This window comes from Tetrahymena thermophila (genome assembly GCF_000189635.1).
Source record: "Tetrahymena thermophila SB210 genomic scaffold scf_8254470, whole genome shotgun sequence".
Taxonomy (NCBI): domain Eukaryota; phylum Ciliophora; class Oligohymenophorea; order Hymenostomatida; family Tetrahymenidae; genus Tetrahymena; species Tetrahymena thermophila.
In genome coordinates, this window is record NW_002476246.1 from 725,637 (window position 1) to 745,779 (window position 20,143).

At 21.5% G+C, this 20,143-nt stretch overlaps 10 protein-coding genes across 10 annotated transcripts; 5 read left to right on the forward strand and 5 right to left on the reverse strand. All coding sequences in view use genetic code 6, as the record gives it.

The window, feature by feature from the left end:
- Positions 1-594: 594 nt before the first annotated feature.
- TTHERM_000433779 (hypothetical protein) lies at positions 595-1,041 on the forward strand (the record flags this gene model as incomplete). Its single annotated transcript, XM_012799434.1, has 1 exon — positions 595-1,041. One exon carries the CDS (start codon positions 595-597, stop codon positions 1,039-1,041), a length of 447 nt encoding a protein of 148 aa, XP_012654888.1.
- Positions 1,042-2,919: 1,878 nt separating this feature from the next.
- On the reverse strand, positions 2,920-4,056 carry TTHERM_00433780 (transmembrane protein, putative; the record flags this gene model as incomplete). The annotated part of the gene is made up of 1 exon (XM_001011403.3): positions 2,920-4,056. One exon carries the CDS (start codon positions 4,054-4,056, stop codon positions 2,920-2,922), a length of 1,137 nt encoding a protein of 378 aa, XP_001011403.1.
- Positions 4,057-5,019: 963 nt separating this feature from the next.
- On the forward strand, positions 5,020-8,914 carry TTHERM_00433770 (kinase domain protein; the record flags this gene model as incomplete). The annotated part of the gene is made up of 12 exons (XM_001011402.3): positions 5,020-5,145; positions 5,210-5,250; positions 5,324-5,413; positions 5,701-5,790; positions 5,916-6,005; positions 6,067-6,156; positions 6,262-6,351; positions 6,413-6,502; positions 6,602-6,691; positions 8,431-8,520; positions 8,649-8,741; positions 8,833-8,914. 12 exons carry the CDS (start codon positions 5,020-5,022, stop codon positions 8,912-8,914), a joined length of 1,062 nt encoding a protein of 353 aa, XP_001011402.3.
- Positions 8,915-9,609: 695 nt separating this feature from the next.
- Positions 9,610-10,038, reverse strand: TTHERM_00433760 (kazal-type proteinase inhibitor 1; the record flags this gene model as incomplete). Its single annotated transcript, XM_001011401.1, has 1 exon — positions 9,610-10,038. One exon carries the CDS (start codon positions 10,036-10,038, stop codon positions 9,610-9,612), a length of 429 nt encoding a protein of 142 aa, XP_001011401.1.
- Positions 10,039-11,542: 1,504 nt separating this feature from the next.
- TTHERM_000433738 (transmembrane protein, putative) lies at positions 11,543-11,953 on the forward strand (the record flags this gene model as incomplete). Its single annotated transcript, XM_012799435.1, has 1 exon — positions 11,543-11,953. One exon carries the CDS (start codon positions 11,543-11,545, stop codon positions 11,951-11,953), a length of 411 nt encoding a protein of 136 aa, XP_012654889.1.
- An 11-nt stretch (positions 11,954-11,964) lies between these two features.
- TTHERM_000433739 (transmembrane protein, putative) lies at positions 11,965-12,414 on the reverse strand (the record flags this gene model as incomplete). Its single annotated transcript, XM_012799436.1, has 1 exon — positions 11,965-12,414. The coding sequence occupies one exon, from the start codon at positions 12,412-12,414 to the stop codon at positions 11,965-11,967; it is 450 nt and encodes a 149-aa protein (XP_012654890.1).
- Positions 12,415-12,488: 74 nt separating this feature from the next.
- TTHERM_00433740 (hypothetical protein) lies at positions 12,489-12,845 on the forward strand (the record flags this gene model as incomplete). The annotated part of the gene is made up of 2 exons (XM_001011399.2): positions 12,489-12,615; positions 12,742-12,845. 2 exons carry the CDS (start codon positions 12,489-12,491, stop codon positions 12,843-12,845), a joined length of 231 nt encoding a protein of 76 aa, XP_001011399.2.
- A 2,533-nt stretch (positions 12,846-15,378) lies between these two features.
- On the forward strand, positions 15,379-15,996 carry TTHERM_00433739 (transmembrane protein, putative; the record flags this gene model as incomplete). Its single annotated transcript, XM_001471181.2, has 1 exon — positions 15,379-15,996. The coding sequence occupies one exon, from the start codon at positions 15,379-15,381 to the stop codon at positions 15,994-15,996; it is 618 nt and encodes a 205-aa protein (XP_001471231.1).
- A 922-nt stretch (positions 15,997-16,918) lies between these two features.
- Positions 16,919-17,971, reverse strand: TTHERM_00433730 (hypothetical protein; the record flags this gene model as incomplete). The annotated part of the gene is made up of 1 exon (XM_001011398.3): positions 16,919-17,971. The coding sequence occupies one exon, from the start codon at positions 17,969-17,971 to the stop codon at positions 16,919-16,921; it is 1,053 nt and encodes a 350-aa protein (XP_001011398.1).
- Positions 17,972-18,566: 595 nt separating this feature from the next.
- On the reverse strand, positions 18,567-18,896 carry TTHERM_00433720 (transmembrane protein, putative; the record flags this gene model as incomplete). The annotated part of the gene is made up of 1 exon (XM_001011397.2): positions 18,567-18,896. The coding sequence occupies one exon, from the start codon at positions 18,894-18,896 to the stop codon at positions 18,567-18,569; it is 330 nt and encodes a 109-aa protein (XP_001011397.2).
- Between the last annotated feature and the right edge of the window lie 1,247 nt (positions 18,897-20,143).

Sequence of the window (20,143 nt, forward strand, 5' to 3'; positions counted from 1 at the left end):
AAATACAAATTAATTATAAATTAATTAATTATTTTTTAATTTTGTTACTTAGCTGTTTGATTAGTGATCTTTCTGCCTTTTAATAAATATTTTCTTAAATTAAATTAATTTTCATAAAATTAATATTATTTATTTATTTTTACTTTAAAGTATCTATTCTAATATGCAAATAAATAATAGTTTAATTCATCAATTGTTTATTTGCTAAATAATTTACTTAATTTAATTAATTAATATTTGTATCCTTACATGAAAATATAAAATTTTTATAAAATATACTTGCTTATTTATCTATTTATAGTTTAAAGCATGTAATCATAAATATAGAATATAATTATAACTATTTCTTTATTAAATTAATATGTAAAATTTGTTTCTGTGTTCATGTATGATTAAAATTTTTTTTTAATAGCCTCTTTGAATAGAGTTAAAATTTTTGTATTTAAAACAAAATGTTTTAAGATGAAATTATATTTATATTTTATACTTATTTATGTAATATTTTTATATGATTTATTTCTATTTTTATTTAACAAGATATGAGAAAATAAATAAAAAAATCATATCAATGCTTTTTTATGAATATGTGTCAATATGATGATCATTTATTTTATTTATATTATGACAAAAATCCTAAATTATTATGTTGGGTTGGATTAATTTCATAAGCTTTCAGTAAATATTTTTCAGCTTCTTCAGGGATATTTAGGTTTAGGTAAAGATTCCCTAATAATTAACATGCTTTAAAAGATTAAGGTTCTATTTACAAAGCACAAACTAGGTATGATTAAGCTTCTTCGTATTTACCTATTTCCAAGTATATTTCTGCTAAAGCATAATTTGTGTTAAAATCAAAACGCTAAATTTCTTTTGCTTTCAACAAATATTTTATTGCTTCTTCAAATTTTTTACATTGAAGAAAAGCAACTCCTAAATAATAATTTTAGTCAAAATCTAAAGGTGAAATTTATTCTGCCTTCAAAAAATATTTAATTGAATCTTCTGATTTACCAATATTAAGGTAAAAATCTGCTAATTTGATAAGTGAATCGAAATCTTAATGATTTATTTCTAAGGAGCTCAATAAAAGAGCTTCACAACATTAAAAGAATTTTTGAGCTTTTTCATTTTATCCCATTTTTTAATAAATAATCCCTAATTTATAATTAACTTTATGATCTTTAGGGTTCAGTCTTAATGACTTCAATAAACATTATTCTGCCTGATGAAAATTTGCTTTGTTCTCATAGATGTTTGCCAAAAGAAAATAAGATTAAAAATGGTTAGGATCGATATTTACAGCACTCAAAAAGCACTATTATGCTTCATCAATAAGCAAATATGAATAAAAGATTATACCATAGAAATAACAAAATTTAGCATTTCGTGGATATTTTAATAGTGAGCGTAATAAAATTTGTTTAATGGACTATTAAATTCCAACTCTTTGCTAGAAATTCTTTGAATCTAAATCAAAATTAGCTACATTGTTATCTTCTTAGATGTCCTTTTGATCTTGCATTAAAGGCGAGGTAAATGTATTGCCACAAGAGATATCTTGAGAAAAGAAATATTTTTAGTAAAAAGGGAAATATTTAGGCTAAGGTTTATAAACTCCTCTTAATGAATTGATTAATTTTTTCATTTTTTTCTTTTAATTTATTAAGTTTTATAATTTAATTAATTAATTATAAAAAACAGAATCCAAAGTTGATTATTTGTAGCAAGATTTAGAAAGATTATTATAGCAAATTTTATTATTATAAATTTCTTACTGCTTTTCAGTAAAAAGAAAAATAAAAAAATTATTAGAAATAAAATCAATAGCAATTTCATAATTTTTATTAACTTCTCAGATAGATATATAGTATGGTTCATATAATTTAAATTTCTGATCTGAGTTTTAAATATATTAATTTTAAATGTTTTAAATATTATTGTTGAAATAGTTAAGAAAATTTATGATGAATTTAATTTGTTTGAGATCTTATATTTTTATTATTTGAGCTCTTAAAATTAAATGTTATTTTGTTAGAATCCATAATTATTTAAATATTTTTGTTATCTAAAAAGATACCATAAAGATTCTATTGATCAAAAGTCAAGTATTTATTATATTATCAATAAATTAAATTTATATTTTGTCATTAATCGATTGATATATTAACTAAATATATTCTTTATAAGAAGTAAAATGTTTTTTTATTTAATAAAATCTAAATTCTTAAACCCAATAAATTTCTTTTTGTTGTATTAAAATTAAATAATTAATTGTAAAGTAAATTAAAGATACAACGAATATACAATTTATTATAGTAAAGGAGCTTTTTATATTTTTATATTAAAAAACTTTTTGATTTTTTATATTATTATTATCAAAAATATTGTCTATTTGATATCTCAAACAATTTAAAATAAAAGATTCGAAATTAAAAAAATTTAATTAAAAATAAAAGCCAAAATATATTTTTAATTTTTCAAAAAAATATTTTTTATTCTATTTTCATTTTTTCTAATAATCAATAATGATCATCTTTCAAAAATTTAGAAATAAAATAAAAAAAATAAATTTATATTAAAAATTTAGAATAAAGATTAATAAAATTTTTTATCCCTCTTATCTTTCTAATATGTTTGTTATTAATTCAACAAAAAATATTTATTGAAATAATATTATTTTAATTTATAATTTGGAATTGTAACTAAAAAAGAATACTTTCTTAATATACTTATGTGTTTCAAAATACTATTTTGCTTACTTGCCTGATTAATAATTAATTATTTACAAATTTAGTCAAATAATAAATTTACTTTGTACTCATTTCATTTATTATACTGAAATAAAAAATGTAATAAAAAACAAATAAATAAATAAATCATTTTATTTAATTTTGTCTTGAAATTCAAACAACAACTTATTCAGCTACCCTGGAGATAGAGTTTATCCCTATTAACTTTTAATACAGTAACGAGAAGTATTGCTTCTCTAACATACTCATTAGTGAAAGGAAGCTTGAAATTTACTTTAGCTTCTTTTGAAGTTTCTAATAGCACTTATGCAAACTTTGAATATTCCAATTCTTTTGTTATCTTGGAAATTTATTGCATTATATAAGCGGTGTCAGTGCTGTAACCTGTGTGGAAAACTTTTTAGGAGTTTAAGTAACAATATGATGGTTCTACTGCCAATTTAATCAGCATTTTATAGGACTCAATAGAAAATAGAATTGTTAAGATTAAAGAAGTGACATATTGAGCAGTAGTGTAGTTATCTCCTGTTAGATTTAGAGTCACAGATGTATTATTAATACAGTTTACTGTTTGATTATCTTAGTCGGCATAAAGTCTAACTATTTTATTTAGGACAACTGCCAGACAAAGCAAAAAAGTGTATAATGAAAATCCTATCCAGTGATATTTCAAAGCACTTAAAGTGTTTCCAATTACTTTGATCTAGAAAGAAAACATACCCATGATCAAGTTTGATTCTTTTTTCATGCAAAAGAAGAAAAAGTAGTAAGCAACTACTACAATAATCCAAAAAATATATAGTAATATGTTATAAGTCAGTGATATATTGTAAGTATAACTGTTTCCGTTGCAACTCACACAAACAGATAATGGCTACTCTACTCCACTTTTGCTGCAGCTGGTAATGTATTTAACTGTGCTGAAAGTCTCAAATCCAGTGATTAAGATTGGTAAAAACGACATAAAAATTGCCTTAATGTATAAACTAAAACGAGCTACTCTCCCTTAAATACTTATTCTCTCCTAAAGTCTTTCGTCCCTTATTGTGTAGTTATCTGTTTAGCGACAAGCTTCTTTGTAAAGATTTTTAAAATCTTCAGTAAAATTCTTTGCAAGTTCGGAATCAAGGAGGATGTTTGAAGAAATCTTTTTGATCGAACTACCAAAAATCGCATTATTATTTGCTCCATATTAAGAATTAGCATGTTCTCTCTGCTCAAAATAGAGAGAATCTGGTCTTTCTTCTGTTTAATTAATACTATTTGGCTATTCTATGTTTTATGAATATAGTTCAGTTTGATCCATTATGCTTGCTGTTAAATATTTTGCTAAATGTTATATTTGCTTGCTATACTTATTCGTATAATCTCCTACTGCTATTTTTATTTGGTGTGAAAATAATATTAATTATCCTGCTATTTATTTAATAATACAAAGCAAATTTGTGTGATTGAATGTGATTAAATTATTTAATTTATAAAAATAATAAGCTTATCCTATCTTTCAATTTATTAAATATTCAAAAAGAATAAATTAGTATGGGTGCCTATATGAATTAATCAATATATTTATCTATAAATGTATGTATCTATGATAAATTTGTATATTAACATGATAATATAATTATATTTGTAATATCAGCTATTGCAAATTAAATAGAAGTAGTTTACTATCAAATAAACAACATTTTTTTTTCTTATGATTTTTTTTTCTTTTACATCCTTACATTTTGTAAAATAGTAAGCTTTTCATTTGTAGTGAATAATTTACCACATACAAACATTTTGTTCAAAACTGAATTTTTAATTTTCAAAAATAATCTTTTCTAATATTGCTAATCCAGGAATTAAAATATGATGAACTGGATATTATGATATTTTTATTCCTGGATTATCTTTCAAAATAATAAAAAATATTTATAAAAACAATTCCAAAAAATATAAACAATAAAATCCTTAAATTAAGAAAAATACATGTGTTCATATAATTATGTATTCATAAAAAGTTTTTTCTTTTTAAATAATTTATTTTTTTATTTATATAATTAATGTATTTAATTCAAATATTATATAATATCAAATGTCCTTTCAGAACAAACTGCAAAAAAATTTTTTAGAAATTTTCATTCAATAGTTATTGACAAACCTAAAACCCATAGTCGGATTATACGAAATATGAGGACCTGGAAAAAGGGAATACAGTAATTTGTATTTAATAAAAATATTGATATTTAAATTAATAATTTGATCTCAAATTCTAGTCTTAAAAATGCTGTTAACATTAAATGAAAAAAATAATAATTATCTTTTACTTAAAAATATCAATAAAAAAAGAAAATAAAATAAAATAAAAAGTATGATGAATTATAGAAAGTTTGTAGATAAAATAAATGATGTGAATATTTATTTTCTCATTTTCATATATTAATAATGCTTTTTTTTTATTAAAATCTAAATAGCCTTATTTGAAGGTTAGTTCTGATATAAGTTTAAATTTTGGGTAATATACTTATTTATTTTGAAAATTAATACACTTTAAAATGTTACTTGAAAATAAATTTGATAAATTAAAGATTTTGTGATCTTAGTGCAAAATTTGCTACAGACATAGGTTCTGCTTTAGAAAATTTAGATAATATCAAAAGATTAGATCTAACTCTAAGGTAAGTAGATAAATAATTTTTTATATTATACTTATTAAATTCTTATTTATGTTTTTATAAATTTTCGGAATTAAAATTATAAAACCATTCATTTATCAAAATATTTTTAATATTAAATTCCTTCAGTTAGATTGCTGCTACTGGTGTATATGATTTTTCAGTAGTATCATCAGCAATATAAAGATAAGCATAACTACTAGTTACTATTCCAAATCTTTAATTCTTTTATTTATCATAGCTTTCTGGGAAGGAAAAAGTTAATGTTTTTTTAAATTTACTATCAAAAGTTAAAATAAAATAGCTTTGAGTGGGGCAAAAGATATAATTTCTTCGTTATCTACATGTAAAAATCTCTAAGTTTTGAAATTAAACCTCTAGTAAAATAGCTCACATATTTTTACTTGTTTGATTTAGATTTTTTTCTAAGGAAAATTTTCTAAAGCAAACTAACCTTACAAACTTTTATATTTACTATAAATATATAATTGTAATTTTTATAAAGTGACAATAAGATCGCTGCTTAAGGTAAAACTGGAATAAGTGAAGCATTTGAAAACTTCGAAAGTTTAAATTAGTTAACTCTATATTTAGAGTAGATTTTTCTTTTTAAAAATATTAATTTTGTTTTAACTTTACTTAAAAAAATTTTAAAGCTCTAACAGAATGAGTGCATCAGCATTATCAAAGCTTGGTTCTGATATTTCTAAAATAAAGAATCTTCAATTCTTAGATCTCGGATTAACGTATATTTTTAGTTTTATATTAAATAGTGTTAAAGTTTTCATATTTTTATTAATTTATTATTTCTCTGAGTTTATGAATGCAAATAAATTTTGTTTTTAATTAAGAAATTGTTAAATTGATACTAAAGGACTCTCTGGTTTATTTTCTAGTCTAAAAAACAGCTAAACTTTGAGATAGTTAGCTATCTCGTTAGGGTAAATAAGTCATACAGTTATTATTGATGCTATTTTTTTTTCTTTTACAATAAAATAAAAGATAAAATAAACTTACTTCAAATGGATTATCTGAATCAGGAAATCAAATTGCTTAAATATCAAATCTTCAAATTTTAAACCTCGATTTAGCGTATTTTATTTTTAATTAATTAAAGAGTTTATTTTTAAATTTTTAAAGTTTATATTAATAATCTTAAATGCCTATAATATATTTAACATAATATAAAAGATTATGCTAAATTGATGAAAAAGGGATATTTGATTTCTGTTCTGCTTTTTCAAGTATTCAAAGTTTGAAAAAATTGACAATCTCTCTTGGGTAAAAAATTTTTTAGACATAATTTGAAAAAAATAATAAAATCAAATATTTTGCTTTAAATTTAGTTAATAAAATATTTAAATTTTAGCTTGCAAAATATTAACCTTCTTTCCACATATCATATAAGGTTTTAATTATAATAATTAAAATAAAACTAAATGAGAATAGAATAACTTTATAACAATTTCAGAAATTATATTCAAATCATAAAAATATTATAAATATGTTGGATTATTTAAATAATGTTTATAAATCAGAATTTTTCACATTTCTCCAACCAGCCCTTAAATTTGTTGGTAATTTAGTAAGTATGTTTTCCATTAGCATTTTTGAAGAGGGGAGGGAATTATATTTTGCAAGTAACTAAATAATTAAATAATTATTTCACTCATTTAAATTTTAAAAAAGTTCACTTTAGATTAATTAAAAGTTTGCATCTTAATTGGGTAATTCATTAGGTAATTGCAACAATATTTCTGACTTGACTCTAATAATCAAGTAATATATTTATTTATTTATTTATTTTTTAACTAAATTTATAAATAAAAAAAATCTTTGAAATAAAACAAATTTACAATATTAGAATTATTTCTAAAAATAAAAAATTAATTAAAATAAAAAATAACTTTCTTAAATTTTATTTGGAAAAAAATTCATTTGGTAATTTACTTTTCTATTTATTGATTTTTATATTAAATAAAGTTCTTGTTAACTTGGTGACGTGGGCATTTAGAGCTTAGGATTAGGTTTAGCAAACAACTAAAGTTTAAAAACTTTGAATTTTGAACTAGGGTAATCAAAAAATTAAATTAATTTTTATACTTTAAATATAATTGACAAACAAACAAACACACTGTAAAAAAAAGACAGACTGACTTCATTTAGATTTTTATGAAGTTTAAAGTCTAAATTATTTTAATATATATTCAAATTTAATTATGATATTAAATTAGTTTAAAACCTATAAAACGAAACTATATTTAATAGCTTTAAATATAATTTATTAAATAATGTTTATTAATAAAAGATCGAACAACATTTCCGAGAAAGGATTTTCTGAATTAAGTTAATCATTAGCTAAATGTACAAGCATTTAAACATTACTATTAAATCTTAGGTAATTCATATTAAGGAATATTTATTTTTTGAGATCTTTTTATATTTATATAATTATGTTAAATATTTAAAAAAATTTGAATTAGATTAAAAACTTATTTATTTTTTTTGTTTTCATATTTTTTCTATATGTATATTTGATAATATTTTACATTTATTTATGTAATAAATAGCTTTAACAATCTCGGAGAAAAAAGTTTAGGAGCCTTAGGATCTGTCTTGCAAAAATATCTTTAAAGAACTGCAAAAATCTTTTAGATCTATAACTGAAGCTTGGGTAAAATAACACTAATTAATTAAACAACTATATTAAAAACCTAAATAAAAGATATAATTCAACATTATTTTGAGTAAAAATAATGATTAATTATTATTAGCACTACATTATTATTGAAAAAAGAAATGATAATCACCTACATTTTTAAATATTTAAAAAATGAAAAACTTGTTAAGCCATAAAAAACCTAAAGATAAATTTAAAAAGTTTATGGTTTAAATAAATAAAAACTTAGAAAATACAAATAAGAGAAATAAAATTGAATGATATTTAATTAAGAAATTTTATAAATCTAAAATAAACTGTTTCAAAGAATATTTTATAAAGTATTACTATTATTTAAAAGATAAAATAAAATTGGAGATGAAGGAGTTTCTAACTTGTGTGGTTGTATAGGAAATATTATTTCTCTCTAAAACCTAACTTTATTATTTGAGTAATCAATATTTCTTTAGTTCATTTTTGATTTAAATATTCATTCATTATTTTATTATTTTTAAGTCTATTAACTAATTAATTTTACTCAATTTAAAATTCAATATTATAATATTATTGTATGTATAGTGATTGCAAACTCACAAATAAAGGAGCAATGAGCGCAATTTAAAATATCTCTGGCTGTATTAATCTTATAACTCTTCATATTCATGTTACAGAGTAAATAAATATTACCTCAAAATAATTTACTAAATAATATTCTTAATATTCATAAATATACTTAAATAATAATAAATATTTTTTTAAATAGCTTAAATGAACTTGACTGTGAATATGATATGTTAAGAAAGGCTAAAAAATTTAATAAAAAGTTATTGAGGATTGATTACTGATTTTATTAATAGGGATTCAAATTGTTTATTTAAATTAGATAATTATTCAATTTATTTTAAATATTTATCTTTATTTTAATCTAATGTTTTATGTTCATGTATTTATGTTATTTAAACATATTTATTATTAATACTTTTTCAAATTTACTAAATAAAAATACTTAATTTTTTGCTTTTTATAAGTTAGGAAATATTTTTTTTAGCTTTTTGATAAAATTATCTCATTAGCAATCAGTTTAAAAAGAAAAAAGAGCAATAAATATAATTTATAAAAAAACTTCACGTTTCAAATGAAAAAAATATTTTTATTTTACATAAATATTAAACAAGAAGCAAATATAAAGAATTGGATAAAGAAGAATTTATTATTAATTCAGAGTACTTAGCATTTAAAGTTCTTTAAAGTTTAAGAGATGCTTATTTAAAACCTTTAGGTTTAGGTTTTCATAGGATATCTATTTCATAAATTGAGATACGTTTCATTTAAATAGATATATTTATTTCAGAATAAAATCAAAGAATTTTTATTTTTAAAGATTAATTTTATATTATGAAACTGGAGACTAAATTCTAAATAAAATAAAAAACTAAAAGAATTAATTATTAAAGAATCTTGACTAAAAATAGGCATAGAAACAAATAGATATTACCATATAAATTCTATATATAAAATTTAGCACTTTTTATTTTTTTTTTCATTGTTTGCATTTACCCTTTGTAGTATAGAGCATATTTTTAATTGAGCATGTCATACAAACGTTTCTCCCATCTTTTACACAAGGAGGTGAAGTACAGCTGACATCCTTATTAAAATATCCACATCTAGGAGAGTCTAAATATCTGCAAATTTCTTATTTAGATTCTGTAGGAGAACAGAAATGGCCATCTTCAGGAAATTCTTCACATTTTCCTTCAACAGTGTATTCTACATGCCCAATTTTACAAGCAATGCATTAGTTATAATAAGTCTCTCTGATTTACTTATTATTAGAGAAGCCTCTAACACCACATACAGGAGAAAATTCACCTGAGCAATTTAATTCTGTTCCAAAAGGTGGGCAGTCTTCTACTTTCTGTGCCATAACAAAGCAAAATATAGCAGCTAAGAAAATTAATTTTCTCATTTTTTAGGAAATTAGTTTAATATTTTATTATTATTTTTTTATATTTATTATTAAAGTAAATTCGGCAGATTTTAAATTGTTAATAAAAATGTCACATATGATTAGAAACATTGAGATGATATAAAAATAAACAAAAAGTATTCTGATTATTTCTTATTTTATTTTGTTTAATATAAAAGTAAGCAAGCAATATAAAGAAAGATCTTAATTTTGTTTAAATATTTAATAAAAAATTTTCTATGCTATATTAATTACTCAAATAAAAAATTTATTGAAGAGAATTTTCATCAGAAAGTTTTTAAACATCTATTCTTTATTATCAAATTACTATTCTTTGAAAATAAAAAAAATTTTAGTAGTCATAATTGTTTTGTTCAAGTAGAATTGGAAGATTTAATCATAAAATTAAATTTTTATAAATTTAATTAGAATTTAGCATTTGAAAGATTTAAGCTGAATTATAGTACAAAGTTTAGATACTAATAAATAAAAATTGATTAAATAAATTTAGCACTTACCTACTTACAAATTACTTTACAATATTAAATAGTGTTCCGTAACACATTTTCTTTATTCTGTCTTTCTAATAAATTTTTATATTTTAGATTGTTTTATTCAAATAAAATAAGAAAGCTCATCTATCAAAAATTTAACTCTTAATAAAATTTTTAAACATTGAAAAATAAAATAAATTTATTCAATATATTGATTAATATCAATATCATTTATTTATTTTTTCAAAAGAAAGATAAAATAAAAATGCAATTGTCACATTAAAATTTAATAAATTTTTTTAAAACAAATTTTAATTAAAAGCATTAGAAATAAGAAAAAGTATAAATATATTAAACTAGAACAATTATCATTATGTATAATTAATAGAGATCATAAATAACCAATTGTTTTTATTTATTAATATTTACTTATTTGATTAAAATTTATTTTGTTTTTAATTAGCAGATAAGATAAGTAATCTTTCAAAATGAATACATCCTTTCTTATTTATTTACTTATTTAGTGAGTTAGTTAAAATAAACTTCAAACTAATTCTACAAATTCAATTTTCGTACACTAAACCATAAAAACTTAATTATGCACTTTAATAGCTTAAACTTAATAAATATAGAGTTATTATTATAGCACTTTACTAATTTAAAATATTGATTGATACAAAATATTTAATAAATTACAAGCAAAATTATTTAATAAGATTATAATTTATCATTTAAATTAAATTTAAATAATCAAAGCTTTTTTTTTACTTTTAATTAATTTTCATAAAAACTCAAAAAATAAAAAATAATAATGTTAAGAATTTTGTTTTTCTCAATATAAAATATTTATTTTTTTGTATTGTTTTTAATTATTTTTTTTAAATTTTATTTAAAAATGTATAGTTTTATATAAAAAGAGAGGGAATTTATTTATTTATTTAAATCTTTTTAGTCAATTATCTTATTCACCCAGCTTATGGTTAAAAATTTTTTAGTGAAAAACTTAAAATATGACTTTTAAATATTTAAAAATTTTTTAGAAAATTTGGACAAAGATCTTTACCATAAATATTATTGATAAGTTAAAATAACTAAAATGGGATTTTAGTATACTATTTCTAGTTTTGCTGTAAAATTTTCTTATTTTTTTGGGTAAAATGATAAGGGGGATATTTCTGTGGCGTCAAAGGTGTGAAAAGCTACAATCTTCTGGTAGACATTCATAATCTAATCATATCTTAACTTTTCGTAGTGATCATAAAAATCTTGTTAAGCTCCAGCTAGTTCTTTGCTTAATGTTATTGAAATCATCTATTGGAGATCAAGTTAAGTTACTTTAAAAATATTTAAAGGATTATTCTAAAGGTCTTAAAAATATTTTATTTTTGTAAGTGCCAGTTTAGGATAACCAGTCCCTTTGATAGAAAATAGTTCATAAATTCCAAACATAGTATTGTTTAGTAGGATCCTATCTTTGTTTCTTACTAATTGAAAATAATATTCTAGTATTTAAATGAGCTAGCTGAAATTAAGTAAAGGAATATAAACTCCTCTGATTTGACTGATATATCCTATTAGAATAATTTATAAAAAAGGATTGTATATAATTTGTTAAAATTAATTTTTTTTTAATGATTAATATCACTTTAAATATTTCATTTTTTTATTATTTAATTTTAGCAAATTTGTAAAGAAGTTTTATAAATTTAAGAATATTCCTAAAAATGATGATGATATGAAATTTATAATGGAGAAATGCATTAATAATATATTAATATTATTATTTATTTATTAATAATTATTTTTAAGTATTTGCCATGAGTATGTATAAAATATATTTTAACATAATTTATAGGAAAACTAATATAATTTGTTTCAACATCTTTAATATGTAAATAAATAAATAAATAAGAAAAACAAGTAAAGTAGCTAAAATGTGATTAATATATATTGTTTATGTAGATCATATCAAATTTATATTTTTGCAATAAATTCAAATTGAAATTTGAAAAATAATTTGTTAGAATTAAATCACCTGATAATTTTAAAAAATAATAAAGTAAATAAATAGGTTAGTAAGTAAGTAAGAAAATATATTTATTTCATTATTTTTTTTAAGATCAGATTTTAAATTTGAATAGAAAATAAGTGGCTAGATCTATTATTTTTTATTAATAAAAATTTGAAAATAGAATATTTAAATTTTAAGAATAGGTATTATATTAATTATCAGAAAATTAAACAGACACACAAACAGACAGAAAGACGCTGATGCTGATGATGATAATGATTAATATGTTTATCAAAATTTGAAATTTCAGGTTGCGTCAGTAACAATTAATAAGTAAATTAATAGTAGTGAAATGAGTATTAATAGTGAACATTTAAATAATTTCTGACAAATCAATCAATTAAAAATTGAAAAAAATATATAATTATTTGGTGTTTTGTAAATTTTAATGAGCATTTATAATAAAATAGAAAAATATTAATTTTTCGTAAAAAATTCAAACTTATTTATTTCTTATTAAATTAAATTGTTTTGATTGATTGATTGATTTATTTATTTATTGATTAATTATTTTAGTGATCTTATCAAATAAAAAGAGGTGCTTTTATGTATTTAAAAATCAATTTTTAAATTAAGTCAGTAATTTGTGTGTTGAGGATACAAATCTTAGTTGAATATATCACGATTTGCTATTCTTTATAGGGAATTAGAAATGCTGTTCTAAATTCAAAAATAATGGTATTAAATAAATAAATATTATTTTTTAAAATTTGTTAATTAATTTAAACAGATGGCTTGGAGTGTGTTTGATTTTATAAATAGAGATTTATAATCAGACCAGCAAGCGCATCTATCTTTGAATCAATCAATTTATCTATCTATCAATAAATCAAATAATAGTTCAGATAACTCAACTATTTTTCAAAATTTAATAATTAAGTGACTTTTTGTATTATTATTATTTCTAATAGGAGAACTTTTGATTAATGCAAAAAGTTGTTTGTTTGGTTGGTTGGTTTGATATAATTTTTCTATGTTGATATCAAATTTATTTTAATTCAATTCTGACCACTTCAATAATTTGAATCTGAAGCAGCTAGCTAGTGAATCAACAAAATCTGATTTCTTTAAAGCTCCAATCAATCAATAAATGAATTCAAAATATATCAAACATATTTTTTGTAAAAATAAAAACACTATTAAAATTTTTGAACATATGAGTAAATGTGTTGTATTGAAGGTTATAAAAAAGACAAATTTAAGCATAGAAACATAGAAAGGCAGATACATAATCTGTAATTAATTTAAAAATATAAAAACCCTTATATATTTATTTCTTTTATATCGATTAATCAGATAATACGATAAATCTGATGACGTTTGCTTCAAATTTCACGAAATAAAATAATGGTACATTTTTTATTTATATAAGAAAGAACAAAAGTGATTTGCTAGCTTGTATTTTAATCAAAACCTTAAACAAAAAACTTCTACTTTTATTTAAAAACTTTGCTAACTAACTTACTTAATTTTTGTTATTCTCTGAGATTTCTATTTTCAAAAACAGAATAGATAGATAGCACTTATTGTCCATTTTAAATACTAATTCTTAATAGCTTCTGATTTCAGTTCTACTAATTAGAAATTGCTGATATCAATTGAATTCATTAGAAATATATAAAATGTCCATCAATCTTTCTCATTCATTCTTTAAACAAATAATTAATTACTTAATGACAAATGAATTAAAAGTGCAATTAATTAATTTCTTAATATAAAATAAAAGTGAAATTTTTGTGATGTTTTTAAGTTTAATTATTATTAGTTAAGTATTCCATTTATAATTACTTAAAACAGCAAATACACAATGAAAAATATTAATAAATTTATAAGAGAAACCAAATAATTAATTTATTTTTATAAGAATTTAGAATTACCTATTCTTTCTTTTTTCTTAACTTTTCTACAGTAATTTAATTTATTAAATATTTAAAAACGTTTTTATCAAAATATATTTTTTAGAAATAAATTATACATTATTTTAAACCTGAATATTTAATCATTTTTAATAAATTTTGGATAGACTTTTGAATTCAGAGTTAAGATTAGTAGCATATATCTATCAAAGCAAAATTAATAAAATTAACTTAAAATTTTTTAGTTATTATTGAGTGAAATGAAAGAAAAAGAGAAATGAAGGTGTAAAAACCATAAAATTTTTAGTAAAATTCTAGTTTTAAATAATACTTGTTTGTTTTACTTTTAACTAAAATAAAATTAATTAGTTATCATATAATTATGTTGAATGACATCCTTACCTTATTTTCACTTTTTTATATTTAAATTTAAAGGAGAAAAATACTAATTAAATGATTAATCAAATAGACGAATTTAATTAATAATAGGAAGGGAATATCAAAAACAAATCAGAACTGATAATATTCATTAGCAAAAAAAAAAATTTAGAAATAAATCCTTAAATCTAATGAAAATATTTATTTATGTGTATTGTATTAAAAGTACTAAAATTTAATGAATAAATCAGTGATTAAACAAATGGATTATGTGAAATATTGAATGAATAAAAATTTAAATATAGAGAAATTTCAATAATAATTGGAATGAATTAAATAGATAGATTAGATGATGTTTAATATAGATAAAGTATTATTAAATCGATATAATATAGATAGAAAATTTAGAGTGATTTAAAGTACGTTTATATAATTTTTATTTATTTATTTCTTTAATATTATGACAATTAAATAATAAATCGTTGATTATTCATGGTATAATCCATTTATTCTTGATTGAATTACTAGTTTATTTATTTTTATGTTTAAAATAGTATTCAATTAATAACTTAAGTATATATTTATTTATTAATTTATTTATTTATTATAAAGTAAAATATTGTTAGATATATATGACTAGTTTTATTTTTTAGTATTTATCAAAATTACTCCACCTCTGGCTTTGCTGACGAGAGCATTCTTATATTTCAACCATATTTTAATATTTACAAGAAATCTATTTATTTAGGCTTAAATTTGTCTGCTTTTAATCAGATATCGCTAACTTATTTAATAAGGTTTAAATTCTTTTGCTATTTGTTTACTAGTATGGTTTATATCAGTACTATTTTTAAATATTAGAAATCTTAGTAATAATAATGCAGAATTAGATCAATTATTTATTAATGCAGATTTTTCATGGTTAGGACTGTTAAAATGCATTTTCTATGTTCGTCTTTATTAGAAAATATTATTATTAGAAAGGAGATTATGGTAGTTCACTATGAAAGTTTGCTAAGAAATCTTAATGAAAAAGAAAAGAATGAGTGCCTTAGTGATAAATTTTATTAATCATAAATTTTGCAAATTTAAGATTTGGAAGAGAAATAGTGAGTATTATTTAATGTTCCATCATCTATCTTCCTTGAGGCTAATTTGAATGAAATTTGCTAGTTAGTTTGCTGATTTTATTAATTTTTTCAAAAACTATTACGAAATTTACATTATTAATATTGATTAATTAACCAGATAATTAAATGTAGATTTTCTTCTCTCAATTTTCTTCGCTTTTTCTAGTTATTGTATTGGCTGAATGAACCAACGAAAGAACTCATAATTAGTATTTTTCAAAATTATTTTGTACTATTAATTAATTAATTATTAGCTAGTAAGCTTTCATTATTCGACTTTTCAGATTAAATCCTTGTCTGCGTAAAGCTAGCAGAGCTTATTTATTGAGACTCAAATAAAAAATTCAAATAAATTCCTTAGAGATTTGGTGTCAAATTCAAATTATTTTCTGCTTTCTATTTCGATTTATATTTTTGATATAAATCTATTTTGATAACAAGTGTGCATGCTCATTCATATAGGTATTTTTAATTAATATAGAGTAAAGAGTGAGTGAGTAATAAGCTTGTTATACTTGTTAGAAATGAAAAACTTCATTAAAGTGGTATGAGTTTCTAGCTCATTAAAGTGCAAGATTTTTTAGTGAAAGCAGTTTAATTTTACTATTTTTTATGTTTGAATTAGAGTGGAGTTGAAATGGAGGCGGTTGGTTGGTTGGTTTGTAAATTATGTTTGTTGTATTAATATAATATAATAGAATTCGATTTTAATTTATTATTTAGAATAACGATTATACTTCAGAAAATTAATATATTAGTAAATTATTAAGAGGCTGTTTTGTTTGTTTGTTTGTTTGTTTGTTTGTTAGGTTGCTTATTTATTTATTTAAAATTTTAGAAATAGATAAAATATGATGAACAAATGAATGAATGAGAAAATGAATAATAAAATTTTGGTTTTCGAATCATGATTCATTCATTCATTTTCATAATTATTGTCCTGCTGTATGCTCATTGGCAAATAACACTGCATCTAAACAAGCGGGTAAAAAATGAGGCTTTCTTTTTGGGAGCACAAGCTGAAGTTTGATTATTTGCTTGATGTGTTTGATTGATGGTAGAAGTTTAGCTTGAGCGGGTAGGCTGGGAGAAGGAAGATGTGCTGCAATGATGGTAATTTGTTGGGAGATCAATTTCCTTTTGAATAAGGCTGTCTTTGTAGTGGGAAGTGGCTCTGGCAATGCTATGTTAGTCATCATCTTATTCTTGAATAGGACAGACATCGTAAGGGAATTCCTTAATGGCTCTGGGCTACTTGTTAAGCAATTTGAAGATGGTAGGGTCGATGGCAGCCATGTCTAATACCTTAAGGCAGATTCTGGACTTGCATTTGATAAGTCTTAAGGTCTAATTACGGTCAAAAGAGCATCCCTTGGGCTCACCATTTTTACTGGCTTAGGAGATTTCAAAACATTCTTCTGAGCCGTTGACAGGGTGGATGAGTTGACAAGACTTGGGAGTGGTGGATGGAGTCTTATTCTTCTTTTGTAAATCCTTGACCATCTTTTAGTTGAGTTTGTCAATGATTTCACGAGTGACTGACTCAACAGTAAGATCGTCTTCAAGGGTCATTTCGACCTCAGGGAAGCAACGATAGACAGCTTCTTCGTCTTGGTCATCACTATTTATTCTGACAGCTAGAATTATTTGATAGGATATGCATGTGGAAGAGATGCTGCTTCCTCTTTTACCAGTTGAAGACATTGAAGAGCAACCCATGGAAGCGGAGCTCTTTGTATTTGGATTATTGTTGTTTTGATTGGTATATTGAGAGGATAAAAAGGATTTCTTTACTTATTAAATATCAGGAATTTAGCGAGGTTCAAAGCGCGAATCGTATTAAGTCTATTGTTTTTACTGTTAGTTACTTGCGCCGTCACTAGAAGATGAATTAGTAGAGATGCTATCGAATCTTTTTCTCTTAGCTACCTTTTCAGAAGCAAGGTTCATCTTAGGACAGCCTTTTTCAGTGCCATAGTCGTTAATAAAATATTAGTCGGACATTCTTTTTTGAATCTTAGCTCAATTTTTGTCTATTGTATTTATGTATAATTCAATCAATTTATGATTAGCGGAGAGATAGTCAAAGTAGACTAAAATATTTTTTGGACAGAGTTTCTTTTTGTAAGGAGGTTAAAGTAAAGTTATTTACTCGTTAATATGTTTTTAATGAGTTAGTGGTTGATTGATTTTTGTTTGTTATATTAGAGGGTAGGCGAATAACAAATTTTTAGGAGGGGGACACACTGTGTAAAATGTAAAAGTCAATCAATTAGTGAGTGAGTGAATGAATATTTTTTTGCAAGAATGAATGAATTTATATAAGAAATTGTAATAAAGCTTTCAATGTGAGCTATTTACTCTTTATTACTAAATTTTTTAATTTGATTTCTTCTTTTTTTTTTTTCTTGTTTGAATGTTTTTGCTGAATATTCACTTATACTAATTAGCAATAGATTCTTTCCTTTTTAAATTTTTCTATGCAAAATGTTATTTATTTTTCCTATTGTTTGTTACCTACTTACCTACCAATTAATTTTCTCATTCATTCATTAATGCATACATATATAATATTAAAACTAAATAAGCTAGCTTTCTTTCATTCTTTCTTTCCTTATTAGTTTACTTGCATCAAAAATTATTTATTTTCATAGTTTTTGTTTGTTTTTTTTTTTTTTTCGCATAAAAACTTTTTTTTTACTCCGATTTCCCATAACCCAAGCAAATTATCATTTTCATCAACCAAAAAAAGAAACATACAAACAAACAAATAAATAACAAAAGAAATATTAATTAATTTGTTTGTTTTTTTATATTGATTGCATACATAAATCAATTAAATAATAATTTACATTTTTATAAAACTTTCTATTGAATCATTTTTCATTGACATCATTGATTCATCATAATTATAATTGATTTGCTTCATATTTTAACAAAAACTATATTTAACAATTGCTCTCTATTTGCAAATAATTTGCCATGGGAGAACAAACAAAATGCCAAATTAATAAATAAATCAATTAATAAATCTATCTTTCAATAAATCAATCAATCAATCAACCAACCCATTCGTTTATTAAAAGTAATAAATAGACTTGTCTGCTAAACAAGACTAATTTATTAACTTATTTCTAAAAGGCTTGGATATGACAAGATTCTGATGATTTAGTTCTATTGAGTAAGTCAATTAGAAATAAGCAAAAGTAAATCATCCTAAATACCAAATTGTTATCAATAATTAAATTAGTGCAAGGAGGAGGGAGGATTCAATAATTAATTTAGCAAATGATTTCTATCCAATTAATTAATTTTAAAAGCTAAAGTAGTTTATTTCTCTAGTAAGTATTTTATTTACAAGTATTAACAAACAAAATAAAATAAATCACATTACTAACTAACTCGTTATATTTAATAATCTGATTTCAAATAAAGAAGTATTCACATATGGGAAGATCAGTTTATCTAATAATAAACAAATAAACAAATAAATCAATCTATCAATCGAATTAATCACACTCAATTTTTGAGTATTATGGGCATTATATAATTAATTGAATAGAATTTACTTATTTTAGTAAGATTATTTATATATTTATTATTTATTGTTTACAGACTCTACATAAAACATCTTCCCACTTCAACTAAAAATGCTAAACTTTAACACTAGTTCTCCCCATTCTAAATGAAATGCAGAATAATGAAGTTACTTTTATTCTATCAATCAGTACTTAAAAAGTACAAAAATGTGCTGTTACCATAATAAAAAAAGTAATGAGAGTGATAATTATAAATTTCAAAGGAGCAAATAGACAGACATCTATATTTATGTATATAATTTACTTACTATTTATTAATTTTTCTCTCTATCAAAGAAGATATTAAGATAGATAGATAGGTTTTTGGTATGCAATTAATTAATAATATTGAATGAGCTTTTAATAGAAAATTTATCGAATTTTAATAATGCTTTTTATGGTAGATTGATTTAATTAAGTATATTCTTTCTAATATAGCTAAATATCTAAATGATCTACCTATGACTAACTATCTAGCTATCTATCTATAAAGCTATCATTCTTTCTATTTATATGTCTACCATTCTTATTTGTGCAATAAAATCTCTTTTTATATTATTAATTTGTTAGTACGAAATTTATCAGACTAGTTTTATTA